The following is a 26076-nucleotide window of genomic DNA, read 5'->3' on the forward strand; positions in this document are numbered from 1 at the left end:
AGGTGCCCAAGAGGTGAGATATTTTTCAATGTATCCTGTGTAGTGTCTGAAGGGAAAAAAATTAACTATGTGCACGTATTCACTATTCAAAAGAAAAACAAAATCCCCTCCTCAAAAAAAATTTCTATGGCTTTCCACTGTAAGTAGGAGAAAGAAATTCCTTCATTTTGTCTATAATGCTCTTCATGGTATTGCCCCGCCCACCACTCCACCCTGATCTCATGATTTCTTCTATGCTGGCCTTCCCATTCATCTGTGCTAGACTCTTCTGGACCTCAGAGCCCTTTCACAGACTTTTCTTTCTGCCTCACTCATTCTTACTTCCAATCTCTCCCTTCCCTTTCTTTGCCAGTAAATTTCAGTTGTCAGTTTTAAACTAGTGTTCCAGGGGAGACTTTCTTGCCTGCATCCCCGATCTACACCAGACTTGGTCAGTACCCACACTGGGCACTCTAGCCCCCCAAAACTGAAGAGAATCACGATGAAGGGCAATTAGCTGATCACTTTGCCCCATGACGTCGTTACACCCAGGATAGGGTCCCCTGGAGCCCAACACAGCGTGTGACACACGGGCGGGGGGTGCTCAGTGAGTGTCAGCTGGACGAAACTCTGTCCCTGGAGTCTTCTCCATCCAAAGCAGCCCCTCTGGATGGAGATGCGGGGGCAAGGAAGCCAGAGGAGGAAGGAGTCGGCGCCCAGCCATCCTAGGCTTTCCCATTTAGAGGCCAGGGGTGACACTGCCGCGGTCCCTTGGTCCCGAGGGCATGGCAGGAGAGATTGGCTGGGACCGCACCACCGGCAGCTGCAAACGCGGTGCCCACAAGGTCGGACGGTTCAGAGACAGGGTGTGAGGTCTCTAGCCTCCTGTAGAAGGGGGCTGGAGTCAGACGACAGATTTGCCAGGCGTGAGTCCAAAAATGGCCTCTACTGCAGGAGAGGAAGCCCCGACCACCGACTGCGGACAAAGGCTGCGAGGCAGAAAGGCCGCAACCAGCCTGGTCTCGAACTGCCCCATCTCCAACACGTCAGCGGCACGGGCACTTGGCCGCACACCCGCCCACCCGGACGAGAAAACTCGTCCGTCCCACGCCTGCGCACTCGGGGCCCTGTGCCCCGCGCACTCAGACCCCGCCCCTGGGAGGGCCCGCGCGCCCGCCCCGCCCCCCACCTCTGCGTGCGCACCGCCTGGAGCCCGCCTCCGTGAAAGACTGCCGGGTGCATGCGGCCGGGCTGGTTCACTGGCGGCCCCGGGCTCAGCGCGCGCCTCGCACTCCTAGATCCTTGGCGGACGGCAGGCCTGGAAGCCGGCCTCAGGTAGGCTGACTCCAGGGATCCCGGGGGAGCTGTTCTCCCGTGCAGGAATCGGCAGCGCCAGCTGAGCCCGGCGCGGGACAGCCACACCGCCGGCTGACAGACAGCATTCCCACCAATCAGGGTGAGGTGGCTCGCAGGCCTGACCAATGGGCCGAGTGCCTAACGGGAGTGGGGCGGGCGGGCGGCCAGGCCGGCGAGGAGCCGGCTCCCGCGCGCGGGGCCGCGTGGCCGGGCGCCGCTGGGAAGCCGGGCCTCAAGGGGCGTGGGGTGGCGGGAAAGGCCGCCGGGCCGGGGCCGGCAGTGCCCATTTCAGCGCGGCCTGGATCGGCTGCCCGGGGGGCCCGGGATGACGCGTGGGACCAGGAGGGCCGTAGAGGCGCGGGAGCCCCTCTGCTTAGCCCTCCTGGAGCAGCCCTGGCTACCGCCGCTCCGTGGGGATTGCTCCGGCCGTCACCCCTCTGGGCTCGGCGCACGGCCTCGGCCTGGCTGGGAGGCGGCTCAAGGTCCGAGATGCGGCGCCGCGTGGGGGATGGATGCGGCGGCCTGGCCACGGCCCCTCCGGCTAGTTCCGACTCCCGTGGGCGGAAGGGGCCTTGCAGCTCGCCCGCCCGCCCACCGGCCCCGGGTGCAGCCCCTGCGGCCCCACAGCCGGCCGGCTCCCCTCCGACCGCCCTCAGTGAGCATGCTGCGTTTTAAAGAAGTTCACTACGTTTGCGTGGCACACTTAGGTCCACACTCATTATAATGTCCGATCCTCAGCAGTCCTGGTGACAGGCGATGCGGGAGATTCTCATCCCATTTTACAGATGCCAGGACCCAGGCTTTGGGCAGCTTGAGTGACCTGACAGGTCTCACTACGCAAGTTGTAGGGCTGGAGGTGGATCTGAAAACATTTTTAACAACAAAAAAACCTTTTTTTTTTTTTTTTTTTTCCTTTCCATCTTTGTTGAATTCCTCTAATGCATTTTTAAAAATTTTTTTTTTATTTTTAAGTAATCTGTACACCTAGCATGGGGCTTCAGCTCAACAACCCCCAGATCAAGAGTCACACGCTACACCGACTGAGCCAGCTGGGCACCTTCTTTTTTGTTTTTTTAAGAATTCTCTGTTGTTGTTGTTTTTCAAAGATTTTATTTTTAAGTAATCTTTACACCCAAGTTGGGGCTCGAACTCACAACCGGGACATCAAGAGCTGCTTGCTATACCTACTTAGCCATCCAGGGGCTTCTGATGTGTCTTAATTTGTTACTTCTGTGCTTGAAAACCTTCTGATGTGTCCGTGGCCTTCAGAATAAGTTCAAATAGGACACTCAAGTTTCCCCATGATGTGGTCCCTTGCTTACATTACCAACTCATTTCCCACTGTCTTCACCATCTCTCTCTCTTTTTCTTTATATAAAGATTTATTTATTTGACAGGGAGAGAGAGATCACAAGTAGGCAGGCAGAGAGAGAGAGGGGGAAGCAGGCTCCCTGCTGAGCAGAGAGCCCAATGTGGGCCTCAGTCTCAGGACCCTGAGATCATGATCCGAGCTGAAGGCAGAGGCTTAACCCGCTGAACCACCCAGGTGCCCCTCTCCCTGTCTCTTTTCTTGGCCTTACCTCTGTTTTCTGTGGCTGGCCTTCACCTTCCTGTTCCTTCTGTTCCCTTCCCCATGCTTTAGGTCTTTCAGTGGGTTCTTGAAGACCCACTGCAAGTCTCAGGTCAGCAAACCAGCAGCAGTCTGGGTCCTCTCCCTGCCTTCATTCCTCACACTTTTGCTGGGCCATGATCTATATATACCCTGGTCTTGTCATTGATAGCTTTCTGCTCTCTTCTTCAAGTACGCCTTTCATATGTTGTCGCTGTTTCCCACCATCACTGGATTACTCATTTATTTGTAAATGTTTTGTCTCTAACTGGACTGCCAGCAGCTTGAGTTAGGAGCCCAGATCTGATGACGTTTTGTGGTCCCCGCTCTTCCTGTAAAGCAGCCTGAGGTGATCTCTGATAATGGTTTGCTATTCACTTGACCCAGAAAGCCCTAAAAAATCATGCAAATCAGGAGGTTCAAATCTTCATGTTTACTGTAAGAACACATGTGAAACTGCTCAGGTCATCAAGGGTATGCCTGTGCAAAAAGCCACCAGGTAGCTGAAGGATGTCACTTTGTAGAAGCCATATTAGCCATTCTGTCACTACAATGGTGGGGTTGGTAGGTGTGCCCAGGCCCAACAGTGGGGCTGCACACAGGGTCAGTGTCCTAAGAAGAGTGCTGAATTTTTACTGCACATGCTTAAAAATGCAGAGAGTAATGCTGAACGTAAGGGTTTAGAGTGACAGAGTAGTGTCCCACCTCAATGTCATTGAGCACATCCAGGTGAACAAAGTCCCCAGGATGTGGTGTCACAGGGCTTATGGTTGGATTAATCCACACCCGAGCCCTCCCTGCCATACTTAGATGGTCCTTACTGAGAAAGAGCAGACTGTCCCTGAACCAGAAAAGGAGGTTGCACGGAAGAAAAAGATATCCCAGAAGAAACTGAAGAAACAAAAACTTATGGCCTGGTAGTAAATTCTGCATAAAATAAATGCAGATACAGGTTAAAAAAAAAAAAAAAAGTTTGGTCCCCAAAGTGTGCAGCACAGTAGAAACTTCATAGGAGGTCATTGCCCATCCGTGTGAGTGAGTGAATCGTTTTAGCCTCTCCTACCAGGTCTTTGCGCACCATGGAATCTTTACTGCCAGGCACTGTGGGAGACTCCAGGAATCTTCCCTCAAGAGAGCTGTTACCCCCTTAAAGTAAAAATTGGGGCAAATCAAATGCAAATGGATGAGATGAGTCTTCTGGAAAAAGTAACCTGCTCCATAACCCACTCGGGGAGGCTGAGGACTTTCTAGGATCATCTAAAATCGAGGCTGAGACCGGGTGTAGTGTCAGGGATATACCTGATTAGAACCCATCTAAAATGTAGCCGTGTTTTATATTCATGTGTCCCCAAGGAGCCATTTGACTGTGAGGTGACAAGAGTAGTGTCCCTCCCCCCAATATTAGGGACTTGGGGTCCAACGAGTTTGGGAAAACTGCATACTGTATTCCCATTTGGGGAGATCACAGTGTGCATTAGCTTATTAAAGGCCACTGGAGGTCTGGCATTAACAGCATTTCTCTGATTTATATGTCTGTAAAAAGGCTTTATGGGAACCCCATACACGTTTTGCAGAAACCAGGGAGCGCACTCTTGGAAATGCTGTAACAGGATGGAAAGAGCAAGTCATGGTCTGGTGTCTTCCTTGCTGTCCAAGGGGGACGTCCTTTTGAGCATTCTTCCTTTGCCAAGTGTATTCATTCCTGCCTTGGGGAGGAGTAGGGCAGGGGAATGCTTGAAGCAGAACTCCCCAGTTTCCTTGTTCCTTTCTTAGCTTATTTGTATTATAATTTGGCTTCACATGAAGTGTTCCCAGAGGAGGAACATGTCCTGACCATGCCAAAGGAGATTGTGTTTTTCATTTTGGTCCCTTTTGGATTTACTGACCAGCTGATATGTCTGGGCCTCTGAAGCTGGGGGCCAGTGATCAGTCCTCCCTGGCAAACCTGTGGCTGTCCCCTCCACTGGTCCTGCCTCCTTCCACTCCTTTATCTCTCACCACATCTGCTTCCTGCCTCCCTGGCCACAGCTGCACTGCTCTTTGGATTTAATCGAATCTGTCCTCTCTTTGAGTGTTCTGCCCCCATTCTGTGCTTCAGGCTGGTTTGGTATCTGATATTCTCCTCCAGTGTACACAGTTTCTCTTCGGGGCATACCTGGGCGAGATTGCTGACAAGGAGTAAGTTGTTATTAATTACAGGAGACAATGACCTGTAATTAAAGGATTTCTCGGCTTCATTACAACTCCTTTTAAATGTTGAAATTCTTTTATTCTGTCTTCCATAACCCGGAGAATCTGTGTGTTCTTGGTGATACATTGTACGCTAACCAGAGACATTCTCTCTTTCATGGGCAATCGGAGTGCTCACCCAAGATTGAAATCTTTTTTTTTTTTTTTTTCCCCTGTGCAGGAAAAATACTGAGGCACCTGCTTCTGTATTCCAGGGTCCCATGGTTCTATCAGCCAACATTTGGGGCAGAGTGTTCTGTCAACAGAGCTGTTTTTAAATTTTTACGTTTTATTTTTTCCTAGGTTGTCTCTCAAGGTTGTTCGTTGTCAGAGCTTTAAACAAAAGCTGCATTATTTGATTAGCGAGTTGTTTTTCAACTCCTGTTTGACTAAAGCCATTCAGTGATCGCAAGAAGTATTTGTTAGGGTCCCACATAACAGCCTTCTAGAGTTGTGTAGCAGATAGGGTAACAGGCTCCTGGGGGATACAGAGGTAGTAAGGGGCAGAGCTAGCCTTTGAACCCAGACATGTCTGCTTTGGGGAGATCTATCTTACTTGTAATTTTTCCTTCTCTCCCTCCCAGGTCAAAAAGTAAAATGAAGTACATTCTAGTTACTGGTGGTGTTATATCAGGAATCGGGAAAGGAATCATTGCTAGCAGCGTGGGCACAATATTGAAGTCATGTGGTTTACACGTAACTTCAATTAAGATTGATCCATACATTAACATTGATGCAGGAACATTCTCTCCGTATGAACATGGTAAGCATAATGCATTTCTTTCTTTTACTAAAATAGTAATTGTGGAGTACGTGAAAGAACAGGTCAGCCCTTGGAACTTGTGTGTGTGTTGTATAACGTGACTTGTATTTCCTGCCTTCTAGAAAGTCCTTTGTGTAGCAGAATTCACTTTTCTCACCTAGACAGAGAGGGAGCAGAAATCCAGACAGTGATCTTGGTGATGAGAGTCCAGAGGTTTCTGTAATAGAAACCTCTCTCTGAGGGGGGAAGAAGACCTTTTCTCCTTTCCCATTTTTGAGCTCATCTCCTATTGTGATGGTAAGAACGAACCACCCTGGGCAAGACTTCTAAGAATAATGTCTCAAGGAATGAATGCGAAACAGAGGAATGGGGGAAACTTTAAGTCTCACAACTTTGTTTGGGACTAAAGGGTAGCCCAGACTTCGGTTTTTCTAACCAACAGGCCCTTAATACCCAGTGTGAGTTCTGAAGGAAATCATGCTTTTATCCCATCTGAAACCTTTTTCTGCTCGTTAGGAGGCTTTGTTGAAAATTCTTTTTGGGCAGCAGACTGGACACCTATAAAGCTCCCTGTGCCCTGAGGCCATGATTTCCTTCCACTGATGCTCTCTCGTTACTTCCTGATCCACACTGAGCTTGTGGAGAGGCTGGAAGTGTGTTATTACCTTTTAGAGAATGGTTGGTGATTTATCCTTCATTTGTGTCATATTTAGTTCTCTAGAAATAAATGTCTCTGCTTCATATCAAGGTAACGCAGACTTCATTCTATGCGAGTGTTTACATTTTGAGACTCAAGTTTGCCCTCACTTAGGTTTTCCACTTCCCCTGACCATGTCTGCTGTTCGTCACAGGTGAGGTTTTTGTGCTGGATGACGGTGGGGAAGTCGACCTTGACCTGGGGAACTACGAGCGCTTCCTTGACATCCGCCTCACCAAGGATAATAATCTGACCACGGGAAAGATCTACCAGTACGTCATTAACAAGGAACGCAAAGGCGATTACTTGGGGAAAACCGTCCAAGGTAGAACTGGATTTGCCTTCAAAGCCTAAAGAATCTTAGCCAGCTTGCTTTCTTTGGAGTACAGAAATTTACTTTCTATGCAATTTCAGCCTGAAAGTGTCAAGTTATTGTTACTGACATGCACCCTTGGTTGAAAGTTCAGAGCTGTACAGCTGTTGGCTTAAAGACTCACATAACAAAGCACCTGTGACCCCATGAAAGGGACTGAAGCTCCCTGGGCTCCTCGCAGGGTGTGAGTCCAGAGGGCTCTTGTCCTTTTGCAGGGATGAATGTGGATTGATGAAGGCAGCCAGGTCAGGGCAGCGAGCCCCGTGTTTTGTGTCTGTCGTGCATCTGGGGTTGACTTCGACGGGAGCAAAAAGAGAATGTCCCCTGTGCGGCCTGCTGGCGGGTCAAGGGCACCCATGGGCTGGGGGAGCCAGAGACATGGGGCTCCCGTCCTCCTGCGCCTTCCCCAGCCAGCTTCACTTGTGTCTGTCTGCTGCCCTGGGGGCTCCCCACCACATGCATTTGAGAAACTTCCCACTCTTGGCTTAAGACTTTGCTGAACTGAGAGCCGAGGGTCATGCGACAGTCAGCTCTCGTCTGGGGCTGTCCGTGCGCGGGGTCATTTAAAGCGTAGCCCTGCCACTTACAGCTTTGTGAACACAGATTACTGAACCTCTTTGGGATCTAGTTCCCTTTTCTGTCAAATGGAGATAACTTCCTGCCTTTCCTGGTTGTCGGGAGGGCGAGCAAGTCTCTCTGAGTTCCCGACATAAAGGAAGGGGATCAGTTAGGAATCAGACTTGATCACAGTCTGTTGGTCTAGGCCTCCAGTGCAGTCATCTCTGTATGCCTTCAGCCGTCCCGTGTTTCTAGAATAGTCAGCGGCCGTCACCCTGGCGCTGGGGCTATGTGACGAGCAAGACCAACGAGTCTTTTGTCCCCACAGAGGCTACCGTGTGGGAGACACGCAAACAAACAGCTGAAGCAAGACATCTGATGAGCGCTGTGAAGGAAGTAAATAGGAGAGAGCGTGGGGCGGCCCGTTTGGACAGGTGGTTAGGGGGAGTCTCCAGGAGGGGGTGTTTGTGCTGGGAGGCTAGCGGGGGGCCTGTGGAGGAGGGGGCAAGGCCACACAGAGGCCTGCGCTGCGGGTGCTCTGTCCGGGTCCTCAGGGAGCAGAGGGCGTCGGGCGCAGTGATCAGGACAATACGTGGAGTGGGGGGCAGGTAGCCTGCGGCCAGGTGACACAGGGCCTTCTGGGCGGTGGCCCTGGAGTTTGGATTTTACTCAGAGCCATGGGAAGCCATTGAAGAGTTTAAAACATGGGAGCGGGGGAGCTCTGTTTTGCATTTTTAAAACGTCCTGTTGGCTGCACAGTGTGGAATAATGAATATCCTTGTGCCTGAGGCACTGCTGGTTAAATTGGGAGCGAGTTGAACAGTAATCCCTGCCCCCCAGGAGCTCGCCCCCTGAGTCCTACAACTAGGATTTTAACACACGGTGCAGTGGCTGGCTTTCCGGAGGACTGGCCTGTGCGGCTCGCTGCTTAGCATTTTTCCCAGTGGTGTCACAGGAGATCCCCACAGCTTGAGGCAGTAGAAGCTGTCGTCTCCACTGAGTGCATAGGGAAATCGAGCTTAAGAATAGTTGAGTAATTCACTCAAGGATCCGTACCTGATGAGAGTGGTGGAACTCAGGCTGGAATCCAGACGTTCTGGCCCCGGATGCTGCCCCCTCACCATCCTGCCCTCCCATTCTCTCTTACCCGTGGATTGTTCATCCTTTCATGAACTGGAACATACCGGAACAGGGGCCTGGAAAGCACCCAGTGTGAAGTGGCTGCCTTCAGCAGTTAGCGGTGCAGGTGGCTGCGGGATCTGATGTGTGTGGGGCAGCCGAGGTCGTCTCTGCATGGGGTGCAAGGGCTCTGATGTGGGTTCTGGACACACTCTTGGCCTTACCCTCGTGTGCGTCCAGCCACAACCTGGAAACCTGGAGGGGAGGCCACAGGAAGTGTAAGCCCAGAGATTATTAAATGCCGTTTAAGAGTGGTCTCAACAGGGTCACCTGGGTGGCTCGGTCATTTAAAACGTCTGCCTTCGGCTCAGGTCACGATCTCAGGGTCCTGGGATCAAGTCCCACATCGGGCTCCCTGCTCAGCCGGGAGCCTGTTTTTCCCTCTCCCTCTGTTCCTCCCCCCTGCTCACGTGCCCATGTGCTCTCTCTCTCTTGCTCTCTCTTTCTCCCTGCCTCTCTCAAATAAATAAATAAATTTTAAAAAGAGTGATCTCAACAATATATTTATGACCCCATCACTACTCCAGGCAAAGACTACAGCACTTAATTGTCATAGTAAGCGTGTCTGCCCGGAGCAGGGCTGACAGAAAAGGGTAAGGTATGTATTTCTTTTCTCTTTTCCAGTTGTCCCTCACATCACAGACGCAATCCAGGAGTGGGTCATGAGACAGGCACTGATACCTGTGGATGAAGATGGTCTGGAACCTCAAGTGTGTGTTATTGAGGTTCGTACGAGTCTTTTCTTTTCTTTCTTTCTTTCTTTTTTTTTTTTTTTTTTTTAATGTTATTTATTTATTTGACAGACAGAGATCACCAGTAGGGAGAGAGGCAGGCAGAGAGAGACGGAGAAGCAGGCTCCCTGCTGAGCAGAGAGCCTGATGTGGGGCTCAATCCCAGGACCCTGCGATCATGACCTGAGCCGAAGGCAGAGGCTTTAACCCACTGAGCCACCCAGGCGCCCCCGTACAAGTCTTTTCTAACCAAGAGTACACACTCACCTCCTTATTTAGCCAGCAGCATCTGATAAGACCAAGCCCCGTGAGGCCCATGACTCTCCTCTCCATGGTGGGGCGGGTCTGGGCACAGTACCAGTCATGGAACACCCACACCATCTGAAGCAGTCCTCCATGTGAGCGATTCTCTTCAGCCTGTGTCCGTTCACTCACCGTGGACTGTGCCAGTAGTGGTGGCAGGACACGTTCTCCTCTGTCCCTTGAGAACATCACTGACCTTCCGCTCTCCTCTGGTAGGAACGTTCATGTTCTGCTGGTCCTAGCTGCTGGATCTGTGTTCCTGCAGATATAGGGAACTCAGAAATTCTAGCAGTTTCTTTATAACTGATACTTTTTCATACAAAAGTTATTTACAGCTAACTAAGTAGATAAGATTTAGGTTTCTTTGCTTCCTGACGTTGTACAAATACAATTTCTAGTGTATCTTTCACCTGATCTTTTTCTTGGCCAGATCTATAACCTTGGGGGAAGGGAGAGCCTGTCCAGAAAAGTAACTTTGCAGCATAAGGGAATGTCGGTTACTGCTAAGGGACATTAGCCGGGCTCAGAGAGTCCACATTATGCTGTTTCTGGTCACCGGGCTGAGAGGATGAGGTGTGGATGTTAGAAAATTAAACCACAAGAGGAGAATTTAGTGCTTGACTTCTATAATAACTTTGTTCTTGTAGCTCGGTGGAACAGTGGGAGATATAGAAAGCATGCCCTTTATTGAGGCCTTCCGTCAGTTCCAGTTCAAGGTCAAGAGAGAGAACTTTTGTAATATTCATGTCAGTCTTGTTCCTCAGGTAAGGCACTCAAGTTTTACTTTGTGGGGGATGGAGAAGAAAGAGAAGAGGATGGTTTTCATCCCTTATGTGTTTTAGATATGTGAGGTGCAGGGAATAAAGATCTTTGTGAATTTAAAATGATTATAATTGTACTATTTGAAAAGATCAGTTGGAAAACATTTAGAAGCTAGCCAGGGAAGGTGCATTGAAGACGATGGATTGAAAATGTCCGTTTGTCTCTACTACATGTTCACCATGTACATGTACATTCTACAATTAGAGTAATGGGCTTTTTTTTTTTTTTTTAAAGAGAAACAGTCACATAGGTAATGTGAAAGGGTCAATGGGAACGAAACAGAGGAAGCCAGAAAGCAGGTGCCGTGTAGGAAATGAGAGAGCACACTCGTGAACCTGCAGCAGGGCCGGCTGAGAAGCATCGGTGTTTGCCCTGCACAACCCTCTTTAGAGGCTCAGGAAGGGGCCGCACCAGGTGCATTGGCAGCTGGGGGCAGCTCATGGTAACTGCCATTTGAGAAGCAGCTAGCACCCAGCATCTCCTTCCCTAATGTGTGCACTTTTGGGTGCCAGTCCCTTTCCCACCTTGGCAGAAGGCTGAAGCTTTTTCTCCAGAGAGGGATTCTAGATGAGCAGTAGTTCAGTTCTAGTAGCAGTAGTTCAGAGCGGTAATACGGAAGTAAAACCAGGAGGGTAAGTACACTTGGATGCTGTTGGAACACCCTGCCTTCTTCTGCCACTCAGTTCCCAGAATCATCACAGTCAGGCTTGAACTGTGCATGTGAGGTTTACGATGGGGTGTATGACCAGCCCAGGAGAAAACACACTACCCTCAGGAGCTCCCCAGTGAAACAGTGAGGGTCCCAGGGGAACAGGCCCACCCTATTTACTCAGAACTTCCAGTTGGCTTTGAAATGTCAGCCCATGGCCAGTGATCACCAGACATATGGAGAAAGCACCTAGATGTGCAGGAAATCAAAACAGCGGGACATAGGGGAACTTAGAAATTTGGGATCTGAAGGAAGCAGGAAACTTCAGAACTAGAACAGCCTGTCACTTGTGTCCTCAGAGATTCAAAGGGGAGATCAGCTGCATCCGTGAAACAAGAATTGGTTACCCTAAGGAAGGGGCATTCAGAGAACAGAAATTTTAAAAATGGGATATTAGTTTCCATTAAAAATGGGATAGCAGGAATGAAAAACTTGAGAGAAAGAAGGTAGAGGAACTATTGCAGGAAATACATAATAAGATCAAGAGAGAGGAAATAGGAGAGCAGGGTTAAGAGAAGGAGAGGACAGGGTTAGGGTTTCCAGAAAATAATAGAGAAATGGAGAGGGATGTGTCATCGGAACCAGGGGTCAGCAAACTACGCCCACAGGCCAAATCAGCGTTTTCGCTGGGAAAGCTCTTTTGGAAATACAGCTGTGCTCACCTCTGTATGTGTTGTCTGTGGAGGCTTTTGTAGGGAAATAGTAGAGTTTGAGTCCTTGGTGACAGACTCTATGGCCCATAAAACCTAAAGTACTTATTACCTGGCCTTTTACAGGAAAAGTTTTCTGATCCTTTGATCCAAATAATTCAAGGAGATTTCAGGACATGAGTTTCTAGATTGAAAGGACCCACCAAATGCCCAGCATACTGAATGGGACATGACCCCCAACAAGGCACATCACTGAAATTTCCTAATTATGGGGCAGACACTCTAAAAGACTGTAAAGAGAAAAACGAAGAATTTGTAAGGTGTTACACTTTCTTAGTAGCAATACTAGAAGCTAGAAGACTGGGAAGCTGTTTCTTTACAAGTGGTCAGGGAAAAATGCTTTCCAGCCTAGAATACTGTACCCAGCAAATCTGTGAAGTGTGAGAGGGAAATCGGGTTAATTTAGTACTTAGGAAACTCAGCATGCCAAGAAAACAAAACAAACACCAACCAAGGAAAACAAACCAAATTTGGACAGAGAGGAAAAGTGTGGTACATGGTTTATGATGGCAGGATTCAAGTACTCAAACACACACAACTGTCGAGAGGTATCATGAGATGTGCTGTAGGCACAGGACGGGAGCATGTGTCGTAGCTTTCTAACTATAGTTCCCGCTGTCTAACAGGGGAATCAGTAGGAAATGTTTCGGGCCACATGTCGAGAAGCAGCATGAATCATACCAAAAGGATCATGGGAGAGTGGATGCCCCTGGGGTTTGGGGAAGGGGAGGAGTCTGGGTGCCGATACCGCTTTTAGGACAGACCCTGTGGAAAATCCAAACACATGGGCCTTTGACAAAAATAAAAACTACATTAGACACCGATCCATAAAAGGGGTTCAGAGAAAAGTCATGCCTGCAAATTCTTTATCCTAGAGAAATGAACTTTTTTTCCCCTTTTGTAAAATAGCCAAGTTCAACAGGGGAACAGAAGACTAAGCCCACCCAGAATAGCGTTCGGGAGCTCAGAGGCCTCGGGCTTTCTCCAGATCTGGTAAGGTTTTATGTTTCCCTGGTTTCAGTGCGATCTTGGATATCTAATTAAAATCTCTCCTCCATGTTCCATGTGACTCCACTTATATGGAATCAGAAAGGCAAAAAGCAGAAACAGATCCACAAAGAGAGAGAACAAACTGGTGGTTGCCCAAGGGGAGGGGGTGGGGGGTGCAGAATGGGAGCCGCAGACTTCGGGTCAGGGAGAGAATAAGGCTGGGGGGTGAGAGGCGCAGACGGCTGCCCTCGTGGTGAGCACAGCGTAGGGCATAGAGTCCCGTCGCTACGTTGTGCTTCTGAAACCCATGTAACATCATCTGTCAGCTGTAGTTCAGCTAAAAAAAAAAAGAAAGAAAATCTCAGCTCTGCAGCAGATAACACCTTTGCTTTGTTGGCTTGCTTTTCGATGCTGGTGGGGAAACAGGGTGAGTGCTTTGAGCAGGCGTTGCCTTTTACAAAGATTTCCTCACGGGCCTGTGTGAGGTTGTGCCTTGTCTCTCCTCTGCGCCCATCATTCAGTGTCCCCTCCCTCTTACCCAAGACTCCACCTGAGGAAAACCCACTGGGTTCCCGAAGTTCATCTTCGGCACGTTCATCTGCACTGCCCCCCTCTCCCGGTTCCCCAGAGCGGGACTTTAGGCATTCAGTTTTGAAAACAGGTCCTATTTTCATGTTGGTCTGCACTGGGCTGGAGTTCACGGTTTCATCCGGCTTCACAAGGTGAGGTCTGTTCTGTCAGTCAGGAAAGTACCCCAGCTCCGTCATCCCTCTTCTGTCTGAACGCCTTCCTTTGTTTCCTGCTAGGTTGTGTGCAGGTGCTCAAATCCTCTGGACACGTCAGTGAAAGAGAAAATCTCAATGTTCTGCCACGTTGAACCTGAACAAGTGAGTCAAAATTCCATCTCCGCATCAGTTGGGTTTTGGTTCTAGTTATCCTAAGGGGTCACAGCCGCTTTCGTGAGGCTTGCTGCTTGTTTCACAGTTCGAGACAGGAGTCTATTGGCTGGAACCGATGCCGTTGGCTCTGGTTTTCTGGATGTACTTGACCTCTCTGGCCTCTTCTCTCCCCACTCCTTGTACCCTTGGCTCCAGCCAGGCTGCATGGCCTCATCCTTCCCGCTGGCCCCGCTGTCTCCTATTCATTTTCACCCTCCAGGGCTCCCCTGGGACCCAGTATTGCCTGAGAAGCTCTCCCTGTCAAGCTGCTGCTCCCTCAGGCCTCAAGGTTGACCCTTCTTGGGCGACCTGTGTGTCTCACATGGTGAGACATGTTCTACTGCCCCTCGGGGAGAGAGAGAGAGAGTGTGTGTGTGTATGTGTGTGTGTCCGTCGATCCATCCATCCGTCCGTGGTTGTCTCTACTCATAGACTCGGCTTCTGGAAGGCAGTGACCACTTCAACCAGCTTGAAATTACTGGCGCCTGGTGTCTAACGTGGCGGAGGCTTTAAACCTGATTTAGTCTTTTTTGTTACATGTGCTTATGGAGGGTACCTCTTCAATAGGAAATTCAGACTTTGGGGACCTGTCATAGGTCCAGGGTGGGGCACGGTAGGGAAGGCCTGGTGCTGGTAAGTTGAGGCTGTGGCTGCGGTCACTGAAGGGCAGGAGTAGGGAGGTTGAGGTCCAGGAATTTGTGTTGAGGTTGTGAGTGGTTTGCTTTGCTGCTTGGTTACTGAGGGTCAAGAGGTGAAGCAGGAGGGCCCAGCTGGCCTAGAGGGGAGAGAAGGAAGCTGCAGCGCTGGAAAAAGAGAGGTTAGTTTGCAGGACTACAGGGGGTATGGCCGTGCGGGTCAAAAAGTCAAAGTCACTGGCGTTGAAGTGAAGAGAGCAGGGCAGCCTCTGACCCCCCATCTCCACGGGCACTCAGGAGTCCGGCTGTGAGCGTTGCCTGGGGCCCGAGATCAGTGTTCCTAGAGCTTCCCAAGCTGGGAGCTCTGTGTCAGGAATTCTGCTTCCTACTAAATACAGATCTCCCTTGACTTAACGATGGGCTAATCCCAGGCAACCTGTTGTAAGTTGAAAATACCTAAGTTGGAGTGCCTGGGTGACTCAGTGGGTTAAGCCTCTGCTTTTGGCTGGGGTTATGATCTTGGGGTTCTGGGATCGAGCCCCACATCAGGCTCTCTGCTCAGCAGGGAGTCTGCTTCCTCCTCCTTCTGCCTGCCTCTCTGCCTACTTATGATCTCTCTCTCTGTGTCAACTAAATAAATGAATAAAATCTTGAAAAGAAAATACCCTAAGTCGAAAATGTGTTAACACACCTAGCCTACTTTAAATATAGCCTACAGGTGGGCAGAATCACCTAACACAAAGCCTGTTTTACAGTAAAGTATTGACTATCTTGTGTAATTCATCGAATACTGTACTGAAAGTGGGAAACAGTGGTTGTGGGTACAAAACCGTTGTAAGATATCGGTTGTTACCCCGTGATCGTGGGGCTGACTGGAGGCTGTGGCTTGCTGCTGTGGCCCCACAACACGAGAGAACATACGGCCAGTTGCTAGCCTGGGGACCACAGTTCAAAATGCAGAGTATCTTTTCTACTGTATGTGTGTTGTTTTCACACCACCCTAAAGCAGAGTATCAAGTCAAACCACTCAGAGTCAGGAGCTGTCTGTATAGAGCGTCAGAATAACTACGTTGTTATGAGCAGCCTTCTTATTTATGCATTTCATTTATTTGAGGTATTTCTATCCCAGCAAGTGAAGGTAATTAAATTCCATGATAGAATATATTATTAAGGGGCATCTGGGTGACTCAGTTGTTAAGCATCTGCTTTCGGCTCAGGTCATAATCCCAGGATCCTGGGATCAAGCCCACATTGGGCTCACTGCTCAGCAGGAAGCCTGCTTCTCCCTCTCCCACTCCCCCCTGCTTATGTTCCCTCTCTCGCTGTCCCTCTCTCTCTCTGTCAAATAAATAAATAAATAATCATAAAAAAAAACAAAAAGAATAGGTTATTAAAAAATACTTACTATTAAAAATGTGACAACTGTTTCTAGATTTAAATTCGCATTTCAAATATTTCGCCTATTCTTAAATTGAGTTGCTTTTCTTACTGAGTTATAGGAATTCTCTGTATTTTCTGAAGAATAGTCCTTTCAGATCTGTGATTGGCACATTTTTCTCCAAGTCTGTGGCTTGTCTTACCTTTTTAGTGGTATCTTTTGGAGCACCAAAGCTTTTACATTCTGATAAACTTCCCTGTATCCATTTCTCTCTGTATTGGTTGTGCTTTTAGGTATTCTGCCCGAGAACTCCACTTAACAAAAAGATGTCATGTTTTCTTCTAGAAGTTTTATAATTCTAGGTCTTATATTCAGGCCTGGGATCCATTGTGAGTTCCCTTTTATGGATAGCAACTTTCTAGTAAAATTTAAATTCGTCTTTTTGCCTGTGGGTAGTCAGTTGTCCCAGCTTCTTGCCTTGGAAAGACCATCCTTCAACAGTAATCTATGGTGTTTTCTCATAAAGTTGCTTTTTAAAGATTTCTTTGTTTGTAAAGTTTTTTTTTCTAGATTTATTTATAGGTATCTGTAATTTTTGTAGCTCTATGAATGGGAAAATTTTAAAAACTACATTTCCTAGGAGCCCCGTGGCTCAGTCAGTTGAGTGCCTGACTCTTGATCTCAGCTCAGGTCTTGATCTCAGGGTTGTGAGTTCAAGCCCCGTGTTGGGCTCCATGCTGGGTGTGGAGCCTGCTTAAAAAAAAAAAATTACTTTTCCTAATTAGATATGACTATGTATAGGAACCCTGCTGACCTTAGCTGATTGATCTCAAGCCTGGCAGCCTCACTGAAATTCTGCCTTGTAAATTCAAGGGGTTTTTGTGGATGAGAAATAATACTGAATGTAGTTCTTGGCAGTTGCTTTTTATTTTCCATTTCATACGTTTCTTATTTAATTGTAATGGGTAATATCTCTAGTACATCACTGAATAGAATGTACAATAGTGGCCAGTTCTGTCTTGTTTCAGACTTTAAAGATTAAATGTTAATATTACATGTTGAGAACCAAATGATGTTTGCTGTGGGCTTTTTTTTTCTTCTTTATGTTTTTCACATTTTCCCTAATAGTCCTAATTCACCAAGCATTTTTACTGTGGGTTGGTTTTGAATTTTTATTAGCTTCATCCACTGAGGTGACTTTTTTTTCCTTTTTTTGTCTGTTCATGTAGTGAATTCCACTGTTATATATCTTAACGCCATGGTTTTTGGACTCAGCCTGGAAAATGACACCCCCGCTTGCCACCCCCAGAGGTTCTAGTCCGTGTAGTGGTGGGTACGGTGTGGGCTTGTGAATTTTTAAAATCTCACCCAGGTGACTCCAGTGTACAGCCAAGTTCAACAGCCACTATTCTCGGGACAAATCCTACTTGGACATGAATATTTTCTTTTTTTAAACTACATTTGTGGGGACGCCTGGGTGGCTCAGTTGGTTAAGCAGCTGCCTTCGGCTCAGGTCATGATCCCGGCGTCCTGGGATCGAGTCCCACATCGGGCTCCTTGCTCCATGGGGAGCCTGCTTCTCCCTCTGACTCTGCCTGCCACTCTGTCTGCCTGTGCTCGCTCTCTCTCTCTGACTAAATAAATTAAAAAAAAAAAAAAAATCTTAAAAAAAAAAATAAAAAAAAAAATAAACTACATTTGTGGTTTGGTTTGTGATTTTTTTTTTTTTTAAAGATTTTTAAAATTTATTTTAGAGAGTGACTCTCTAGGTGACTCTCTGTGCGCGCAGAGCCCGATGTGGGGATCAGTCCCATGACCCTGAGATCATGACCTGAGCTGAAATCAAGAGTCGATGCTTAACCGACTCAGTCACCTAGGCACCCCTGATTTTTTTTTTCTTTTTTTAAAGGATTTTTGCAGTCATGCTCCTAAGAGATTAGCCTCTAATTTTTTATTCTGTTCGTGAGTCAGTTTTCGTAATATATATTTTTCTAGAAAATTGCCCTTGCCATTTTCAGATGTAAAAGTTATTTTCTGAGGGTGATAGAGCCAGTAGGAGGCTGCCAGCCCAGTTCGTTTTTGTTTGTTTTTATTAAATAACCTTTGCCTGTTTATACACAGGTGATCTGCGTCCATGATGTCTCCTCCATCTACCGAGTCCCCTTGTTGCTAGAGGAGCAGGGGGTCGTAGACTATTTTCTCCGGAGACTTGACCTTCCGATCGAGAGGCAGCCGCGAAAAATGCTGATGAAGTGGAAAGAGATGGCAGACAGGTTTGCCTCGTGATGAGGAGCTGGGAGTCCGGGCCTTATTTCTCTTCTCGGGAGGGTCTCAGGGAATTTGCTCACGCTGTCGGCTCATGCTAGGTAAGGACTCGGTGGTAAGAGAGGCAGAGACAGGCTCTTAGCCCTCAGCTTGTCTGTGAGGGGCATTTTCCTTTCGCCATTGGCCCTTCCAGTCTTTGTGCATTTCTATGTATATATCCGCAGGCAGCCATGAAAATGGCACACAGCTCGAGGATCCTGTTTTCATACGATACTACAAACATTTTTGCTCTGTTACTAATTATACTTTATGATGAAGGTTTTTGGAGAATATATACCATTGTGTTAATGTCCTATAGTTTATCTGACTATTCCCTTCATCTCATTAACTCCTAAGAATTGACTGTTAATTTTTTTTAGCTCTTTGGGATTTTAATTTTTTTTTTCTTAAAGATTTTATTTATTTATTTGACAGACAGAAATCACAAGTAGGCAGAGAGGCAGGCAGAGAAAAAGGAGGAAGCAGGCTCCCTGCCGAGCAGAGAGCCCAACAAGGGGCTCAATCCCAGGACCCTGAGATCATGACCCGAGCCGGAGGCAGAGGCTTTATTAACCCACTGAGCCACCCAGGCGTCCCTGGGATTTTAATTTTTAAGAAAGAATTTGTGTGGGATTTGGAAGCCATCTCTTCATGCCAGGTCCTAAAATCCTACTTTCTTTACAAAGCCTGCCACATGGATTTGAAAGTTTCTTCCTCTTTACTGTTGTGTACGAAGAACTCCGATCATACCTGCTCCCATTGTATGCTTCCCAGAGAGGTTTTCTTCTTTTTAGAAAGCAGTTTTGATCTTGTGGTGGTATTTACGTTCTAAATAATTTGGTGTCTCTTGGCCTTTGTGTGATAGATACGATCGCTTGCTGGAGACCTGCTCTATTGCCCTTGTGGGCAAATACACCAAGTTCTCAGACTCGTACGCCTCCGTCATTAAAGCCCTGGAGCATTCTGCGCTGGCCATCAACCACAAGTTAGAAATCAAGGTAAGGAGGGGCAGCACGGGTATAGCAAGGCCTGGATAGGGAGGGCTTTTGGGGTCTCATAGATGCTGTAGGCATATCTGCCATATGTTCCTGGAACTCGGAATTTCTTTTTTGGACTAGAAAGGATTCATGGTTGGCTCCTGGCTTAGTGAGAGAGCAGTAGGGCATTTTCAGGAGACAGTGAAGGGGAGAGGTTGTCAGGGCAGTGCTTGCGGAAGTGCCGATGGTTGATTCTGAGTAGCAGGTGGCCAAGTACAATTGTGCCAGGGGAATGGGGGAGCCCTGGTGGGCCAGACGTGCACTGCTGTTCTCTTACCTTGTCTGGGACGTGGGAGGGCTACTACCCACCTTCGAGAGTGGGGAGGTTTCTCTGAAATGTGTGTCTGGTTGCCCGGCCAGTGCCTGGAGCGTGTGTGGCACCCGTGAGCGGTCCTGCTTGTGTTCCGCTCCATGATGGGACGCGCAGATGCTGAGCTGGCGGAGTGTCAGGGCTTCATCCCTGATTGTCGTCTGCGGGTACCTGGAACCTTGAGGTTCAGGGCTCAGATTCTGGCCATCCTCACTGCTGGCATCAGTGGCCTTCTCCTCCTCCGGGTGTTTCTCAGCATGGTAATTTAGTTGGCTTTGTGCTGGGGAACACTTTCCTACAGAAGGACCTACTGTATACATTTTAAGAATTATGGGATCTTATTACACTTCCTGACTTTTGCTCCTTCTTTGGGTCATTCATCTGTTGTCTCCATGTAGACGTAATCTGTGCCTTTCATGGTGGGTGGTGGGGGTCAAGAGGTGAATGAGTCTGTGGGGTCTCGAAGGTGTTGGGGGAGCACACAGAAGGGGTGGGGGAGGCTGTCTGGGTAGACGTGTGAGGAGGGCAGACTTCCTCCAGGAGGGTCTCTGGCAGAGTTTGGGAAGATGGGGGAGGCAGAAGGGCAGGGCATTCAGACAGAAGGTAGAGTGTGTCCCAGGGCTTGGAGACGGAGAATAGTTGGGAACTCAGTGGATGGGAAAGTGTGAATTGGAGGATGTCTGGAGACAGGCCTGTGAGGTCACGAATCCTGTCACCTGGGCCACACAGCTGGCTCTTCCCCTGAGGTTCAGGGAAGCCATCGCAGGGTCCTGGGCAGGAAACAGTAGGAAAAAGATGAACAAACTAATAAGAATGGGGGCAGAAGATCTGAGTGGACACGTCCGTCGAAGCTGCCCCTGATGTATGTGGAGGCAGACAAGGGCAGCAGCTTCATTTGTCAGGGAAATACATGCACATTAAACCACTGTGACCAGACACCTGCTGGAGACGCCGAGCATGCTGGAGAGGATGGGGAACCCTGCGCCTTGCTGGTGGGCTGGGGAAAGGCACGACTGATGAGAACACAGCCTGGCACTTTCCTACAAAGGGAAACGTACACTTACTCCGTGACCCAGCACTTCTGCTCCCTGATACCTACCGAAAACATAGGTCCACAAGAAATATTTTTATACAAGAGGACTGATACTTAATAGCCAGAATCTGGAACCAATCCACATGTCCAGCGCGAGTTCATGCACACGTTGTACTGTATTACCTCAGTGGGCAATGGCTCAGGGACAAAAAGGAATAAACCCGTGACACGCACGCAGCGGGGATGAATCCCAGAAACATCCCGAGCCAAAAAAGCCAGACACGGAAGCTGCATGTTGTGTGTTTATTTCTATCAAGTTCTAAAAGGGACATCTGTGGTGATAGAAAGCAGAGCCGGGGTGTCTGGGGCAGGAGGCCGAGAGGAGGTTGTTTGCGGGGGTGGGAGGGCAGAGGGACTTTTTTAGGATGACAGTCATTTTCCTTATTTTTGATTGAGGTGGTGGTCACACCTTTGTGTGTATGTTTGACAAAACTCCTCTGTGTACACTTAAAATGCTTGGGTTTTATTGCATATAACTTATACTGCAGTAAAGAGGCGAAGATGGAAAGCAGTCTTGGTGGCAGACAGGCTGGAGGAAAATGCATTCTGAGCAGAAGGAACACTTTATTATTTTCTTTTTTTTTTTTCATTATATTTTAGTTAGGTTTTTTTTTTTTTTTAAAGATTTAATTTATTTATTTGACAGAGAGAGATCACAAGTAGGCAGAGAGGCAGGCAGAGAGAGAGGAGGAAGCAGGCTCCCTGCTGAGCAGAGAGTGCAATGCGGAACTCGATCCCAGGACCCTGAGATCATGACCTGAGCCGAAGGCAGCAGCTTAACCCACTGAGCCACCCAGGCGCCCCTTATATTTTAGTTTTAAAGATTTTATTTATTTGTCAGAGAGATGGGGGAGAGCGAGCACAGACAGGCAGAGGGTGAAGCAGGCTCCCTGCTGATGAGGGAACCCGATTCGGGGCTCAATCCCAGGACCCTGGGCAGACACTTAACCAGCTGAGCCACCCAGGGGCCCCAGAGAGAACACTTTGGATTCCAGCAGGCTGAGGGTAGAGCCAGTAGAGAGCCATATTGGGGAAGCCAATGATTTTTGAGGGCAACACTTGTATTTTAAAATATAAGAAAGAATTTATTTATTTACTTATTCACGTTTAAATATTTTTATTTATTTATTTATTTATTTGCTTGCGCGTGCACAAGTAGGCAGAGGCAGAGGGAGAAGCAGGCTCCCTGCTGAGCAAGTGCCCGATGCGGGACTTGATCCCAGGACCCTGGGATCCTGACCTGAGCCAAAGGCAGCAGACTGACTGACTGAGCCACCCAGACATGCCTATAAGAAAGAATTTAAAGTTTATTTTTAAACTCTTGGGTTTAAATATATGAAGATTATAATTTTGAAACTTTATTTTTTATTTTTTTAAAGATTTTATTATCAGAGAGAGCCAGTGCATGTGCGTGCACACAAGCAGTGGGGAGGAAGGGCAGAGGCGGAAGCAGGCTCCCCTTGGAGCAGAGAGCCAGACTTGGGACTTGATCCCAGGACCCTAGGATCATGACATGAGCCAAAGGCAGATGCTTAACCATCTGAGCCCCTAAAACTTTTAAGTGAAGAAAGATGGGACATTGATAGTATCATTTAGGAATTAGGAAGAATGTGGCTCTGGAGTCATGGACTGTTTCTTGTCTCCCCCACCCGAATGGTCCCCAGTACATAGATTCCACGGACTTGGAGCCGAGCACGTTGCAGGAGGAGCCCGTGCGCTACCACGAAGCCTGGCAGAAGCTGTGTAGCGCTCAGTGAGTAGGGCCCTCGGCCTTGGGTTTCCGGGGGTTTCGGTGGTTGGGGGAGGCTTTACTGAGCAGAGCCCTGTGCTCTCGGGCTTGTAGCTGGCAATCTGCTTTTTAAAGATCTTTTAATTGTTGAAAGGCTACAGTCTGTAAGATTTAAGCCTTACAAAAATACAGCTTATCAATATAGTTGAATTTAAAGAAAACACGTTCTGATTTCACGGACGCTTGCTGCCTGCATCGACGGATGAGGCTTATTTAAAGATTCTCTTCCGGAACGTTTGATGAGGACCCGTCCGCAGAGTCTCTCTTGGTTTTTGGCAGCTGTTCTTTGTAATAGTAAACAATCAGCAGGCAACTCCAGCTCTCTGGAGCAGTGGGATGTTCTAGAGCCCTACAACTATGACCGAGGCCCCTGCTCGGCGGACACTGTCAGGGAGAGGCTCCCTGCCCATGCAAGGGAGCTCTTTAAGCCAAGAAGTAAGAAGTTGCATTTATGTTAACATATGTTAAAAATGATGAAAGAACCCATGTGTGCCATCTTTTTTTTTTTCCCTTGTAAGCATTTAGTGCACATTTTCTGAGCCCACAGTGTTTACAGACAGCTCAGCGGCAGTCTCCCAAGTCACCGTCATAGTCCCAGTAGCAAAATATAGAGGGAGTGACTTTGTGGCATCAGTGTCTTGGGCTGGTGGGAAGGGTCAATCCCCATGTGCTGTGTTCTCTTGGACAGCGGAGTGCTGGTTCCAGGGGGATTTGGTGTTCGGGGGACAGAAGGAAAAATCCAAGCCATCGCCTGGGCTCGGAAACAGAAGAAGCCATTTTTGGGTAAGGAGTAGGAAAGAGCAAGAAAAAGGGCCGCGTGGGAGCCTGCGAGTAAAACAGGGAGGTCACTGGAACCAAGCGCAGATGCTGTCTTTCTAGATAGCAGCTCAAGTAGAAGTCGCTTTGGTTCTGTTTGGGGAGAAATTCAGACTTTCTTAGTGTGAAAAGTTTAAGAGCGTATACATCCACATGTAGATGCTGTGGAATTTGGGGAGAATGAAAAGCAATCAGGAAATTTGGTCCTTTTGCTGGACCCAGCTGTTCGGCAGGACACCTGACGCTGAGTTTCACACCCTCACTTCACATTGGCTCGTGATTTTGGATGCTTCCTGGAGCTGCAAATTTTAGTAATTTTCAGCTTGATCATTTGTAAATGGAAACTTAATGAGAGAGGATAGGAAAACATGAATTTTTAAGTATGAATACGCTACTGCGTATTTCTAAAATTGAGTAGCTTCCAAAACTTGGACCCTTCATATGAGGACTTTTTTGAAAGACCCAGTTTTTGAAAGCTGATAACAGATAAAACACAGCAGGGGGTGCTTGTTGGTAACAGGGAAAGTAGGAGAGTTTGTGATTGTTGTTCTGTGGGCAAACGGGACACGGAGTGAGGGCAGGCTGGTGCGAAATGTAGAAGCTGCTTCTTCAATGGAGCTTCCTTTGTGTTTTCCCTTCCACCTGCAAGGTGTGTGCCTAGGAATGCAGTTGGCAGTGGTTGAATTTTCAAGAAATGTGCTGGGCTGGCAAGGTAAGTGTTCATTATAAACCTTGTTACAATTCTTGCTGAAGTGTTTCTGGAGGGCGTGGAGCCTGGCGCCCCCTGGGTGATGGGAGGCCCCGGAGAAGGCCAGGCCTGGCTTCTTGGTACCTTGTGGGGGCACAGCAGGGGGGAGTGCCGTGTGCACAAAGGGAAAGCACAGCTCCTCCGAGCCGCGCCAATGGCAGGAACGAGGAGTCACAGCTGGCCAGGCTTCCTGGTTCTCCGTCCCTGCATCTCCGGGTTCGGGGATGCCCGCATTCCCAACCCCGTAGCCACCATCCCTCAGCTGGTGCCGAGCAAGGAAACTCTGGCCTGAGGTCCTATGAGCTTGGGCTGTTCCTATGAGCTTGGGCCCTGGAGCCTGTCAGACCTGGGCTTAACTTCTGACCCTCCCTTATTGTGGGTTATTTTAGATAAATTACTTAGCCTTTCTTGGCTTCTGTTTCTTCTATAAAATGGGGTGATGCTGGTACCTGCTTCTCCTGGTTATGAGAATCGAATGAAATTATGCTTGTAAATAGTCCCAGTGCCTGGCGCCTGGCCAGTAGGAAATTCTCCGTGCCTCGCTGTCCAGACTACCTGGACACTCTGTGGCTCCCAGCAGGGTTTTACCACGTCTGGGAGTGCTGTGGGGTGAGTGGACCCGGCTGGCTGGCTTTCTGCTCCCTGTGGTGTATCAGATCTCCCTGCTGTGCGTTCAGCTCTGCCCAGCAGGGACATTGAGATGGTTCTCTCCCTGGAGCAAGGCTCATCATTCACTACTTCAGCCGAGGTGTCTCACAGCAGGGCGACCTCCCAGAATGACAGGCCCAGTGTGCGGACACTTAACAAGCTTGCTCGTGTCCCGAGGCCTGCACAGCTGGTGGGGGAGGGGAGCGCACAGTGCAATGGCGGGGGCGAGGCTCCCTGGGACCCCTGATGGCAGAGCCCACACAGCCCCTCTCGACTCTGTAGCCCAGCTGACAAACCTCACGTTTTCAAGAAGACCTCAGAAGTTGTAGGAAGAAGAAGCCGAGCATCCTGAGGCATGTGAAAGCAGCCTGGCTCCGTGAGGGACAAGTGGCCCTCCCATGGCCAGCTTACTGTTAGGGCTGGGCTCCTTGGACGTGTTTCTGAGAGGTCGCCTCCTACTCACTCACCCACTCACCTCCCACTCAGCACTCAAGCTGCTCTGTGGGCCGCATGCCCTTTAGTTTTGGCCCCTGAGCCCTGCCAGGCACTGTCCTAGCTGCCCGTGACCCTGGAGCTGGCCCTCTGGGCACCCTGGACCCTCTCCCAGCCACTACCCGTCACCCGATGGGGTCCCCAGGTGGGTGGGTGACCTGGCGACGAGTCTGCCTTCAGCTGGGACCTGGCTCTGGTCAGGCCCAGGAGGGAAGGTACCAGGCCTGTCACGCATAGGGAGCCGGATGGTACCAGGAACAGGGTTCTTTGCCTTTTGGTCTTCAGTGGTTTTGCTTATGGCTAGACCATCCGTGCAGTGAGCGAGAGGAAGGCTGTTCGGGTCTTCAGATCAGTGAATTCCTGACTTAGCTGCTGTGCAAAGCGGTTGGGCGAGATGATACAGAAGATGCCAAGGATGAGAGCAATGTGTCGCCCGTCCTGGAGAGACACTCTGAAGCAAGAAAGGGGGAGTTGAGGTAGCAGCGTGTGAGCTGTCATGAGGAGGCAGTATCGAGCTAAAGATGAGGTGGTGCCCCTGGTTTCAATTCCCCCATTTTCCATGGCTTGGCTTCCTGGTGCTCGCACGTGGAAAACACTCAGCCGTGTGTGTGCACCGAGTACCTCGTATTAATGTGACTCCTGGTTTTTGTTTGAATCACTGAACGGTCACTTTGAACTGGGGAGGGAAATTGTAATTAAGAGCCTAAGAACGACGACACTTGAAAATAATCAGTGTTGTTTGTAACTATTTTTTTAACGTAGGTATTTCCATTTTTCAGATGCCAATTCTACAGAGTTTGACCCTAAGACCAACCATCCTGTGGTGAGTCCAGTGTTGGAGCCTTCCCAGGGCTGAGAAGGGCGCTCAGGGCTTGGACTC

At 48.8% G+C, this 26076-nt stretch overlaps 1 protein-coding gene and 1 pseudogene across 3 annotated transcripts in view; both read left to right on the top strand.

The window, feature by feature from the left end:
• Positions 1 to 1148: 1148 nt before the first annotated feature.
• CTPS1 (CTP synthase 1) overlaps positions 1149 to 26076 on the top strand; it is a 30826-nt gene continuing 5898 nt past the window's right edge. The window contains exons 1-13 of one of the 2 annotated variants that reach the window (XM_082688002.1): positions 1149 to 1435; positions 5758 to 5936; positions 6788 to 6958; positions 9368 to 9468; positions 10425 to 10541; positions 12928 to 13011; positions 13815 to 13895; positions 18081 to 18232; positions 19129 to 19261; positions 22368 to 22456; positions 23181 to 23275; positions 23958 to 24020; positions 25976 to 26019. In XM_082688002.1, the coding sequence (XP_082544128.1) occupies positions 5771 to 5936; positions 6788 to 6958; positions 9368 to 9468; positions 10425 to 10541; positions 12928 to 13011; positions 13815 to 13895; positions 18081 to 18232; positions 19129 to 19261; positions 22368 to 22456; positions 23181 to 23275; positions 23958 to 24020; positions 25976 to 26019 (1296 nt within the window). In that variant the 5' untranslated portion in view covers positions 1149 to 1435; positions 5758 to 5770. The remainder of the gene's footprint in view (positions 1436 to 5757; positions 5937 to 6787; positions 6959 to 9367; positions 9469 to 10424; positions 10542 to 12927; positions 13012 to 13814; positions 13896 to 18080; positions 18233 to 19128; positions 19262 to 22367; positions 22457 to 23180; positions 23276 to 23957; positions 24021 to 25975; positions 26020 to 26076) is intronic. The other variant, XM_082688001.1, reaches the window with a different exon arrangement.
• LOC309843380 (large ribosomal subunit protein uL22 pseudogene) lies at positions 3307 to 3865 on the top strand (annotated as a pseudogene). The gene has a single exon. The product of its transcript is annotated as a large ribosomal subunit protein uL22 pseudogene (transcript).

The sequence above is a fragment of the Mustela nivalis genome (assembly GCF_964662115.1).
Source record: "Mustela nivalis genome assembly, chromosome: 10".
NCBI classification, from domain to species: domain Eukaryota; kingdom Metazoa; phylum Chordata; class Mammalia; order Carnivora; family Mustelidae; genus Mustela; species Mustela nivalis.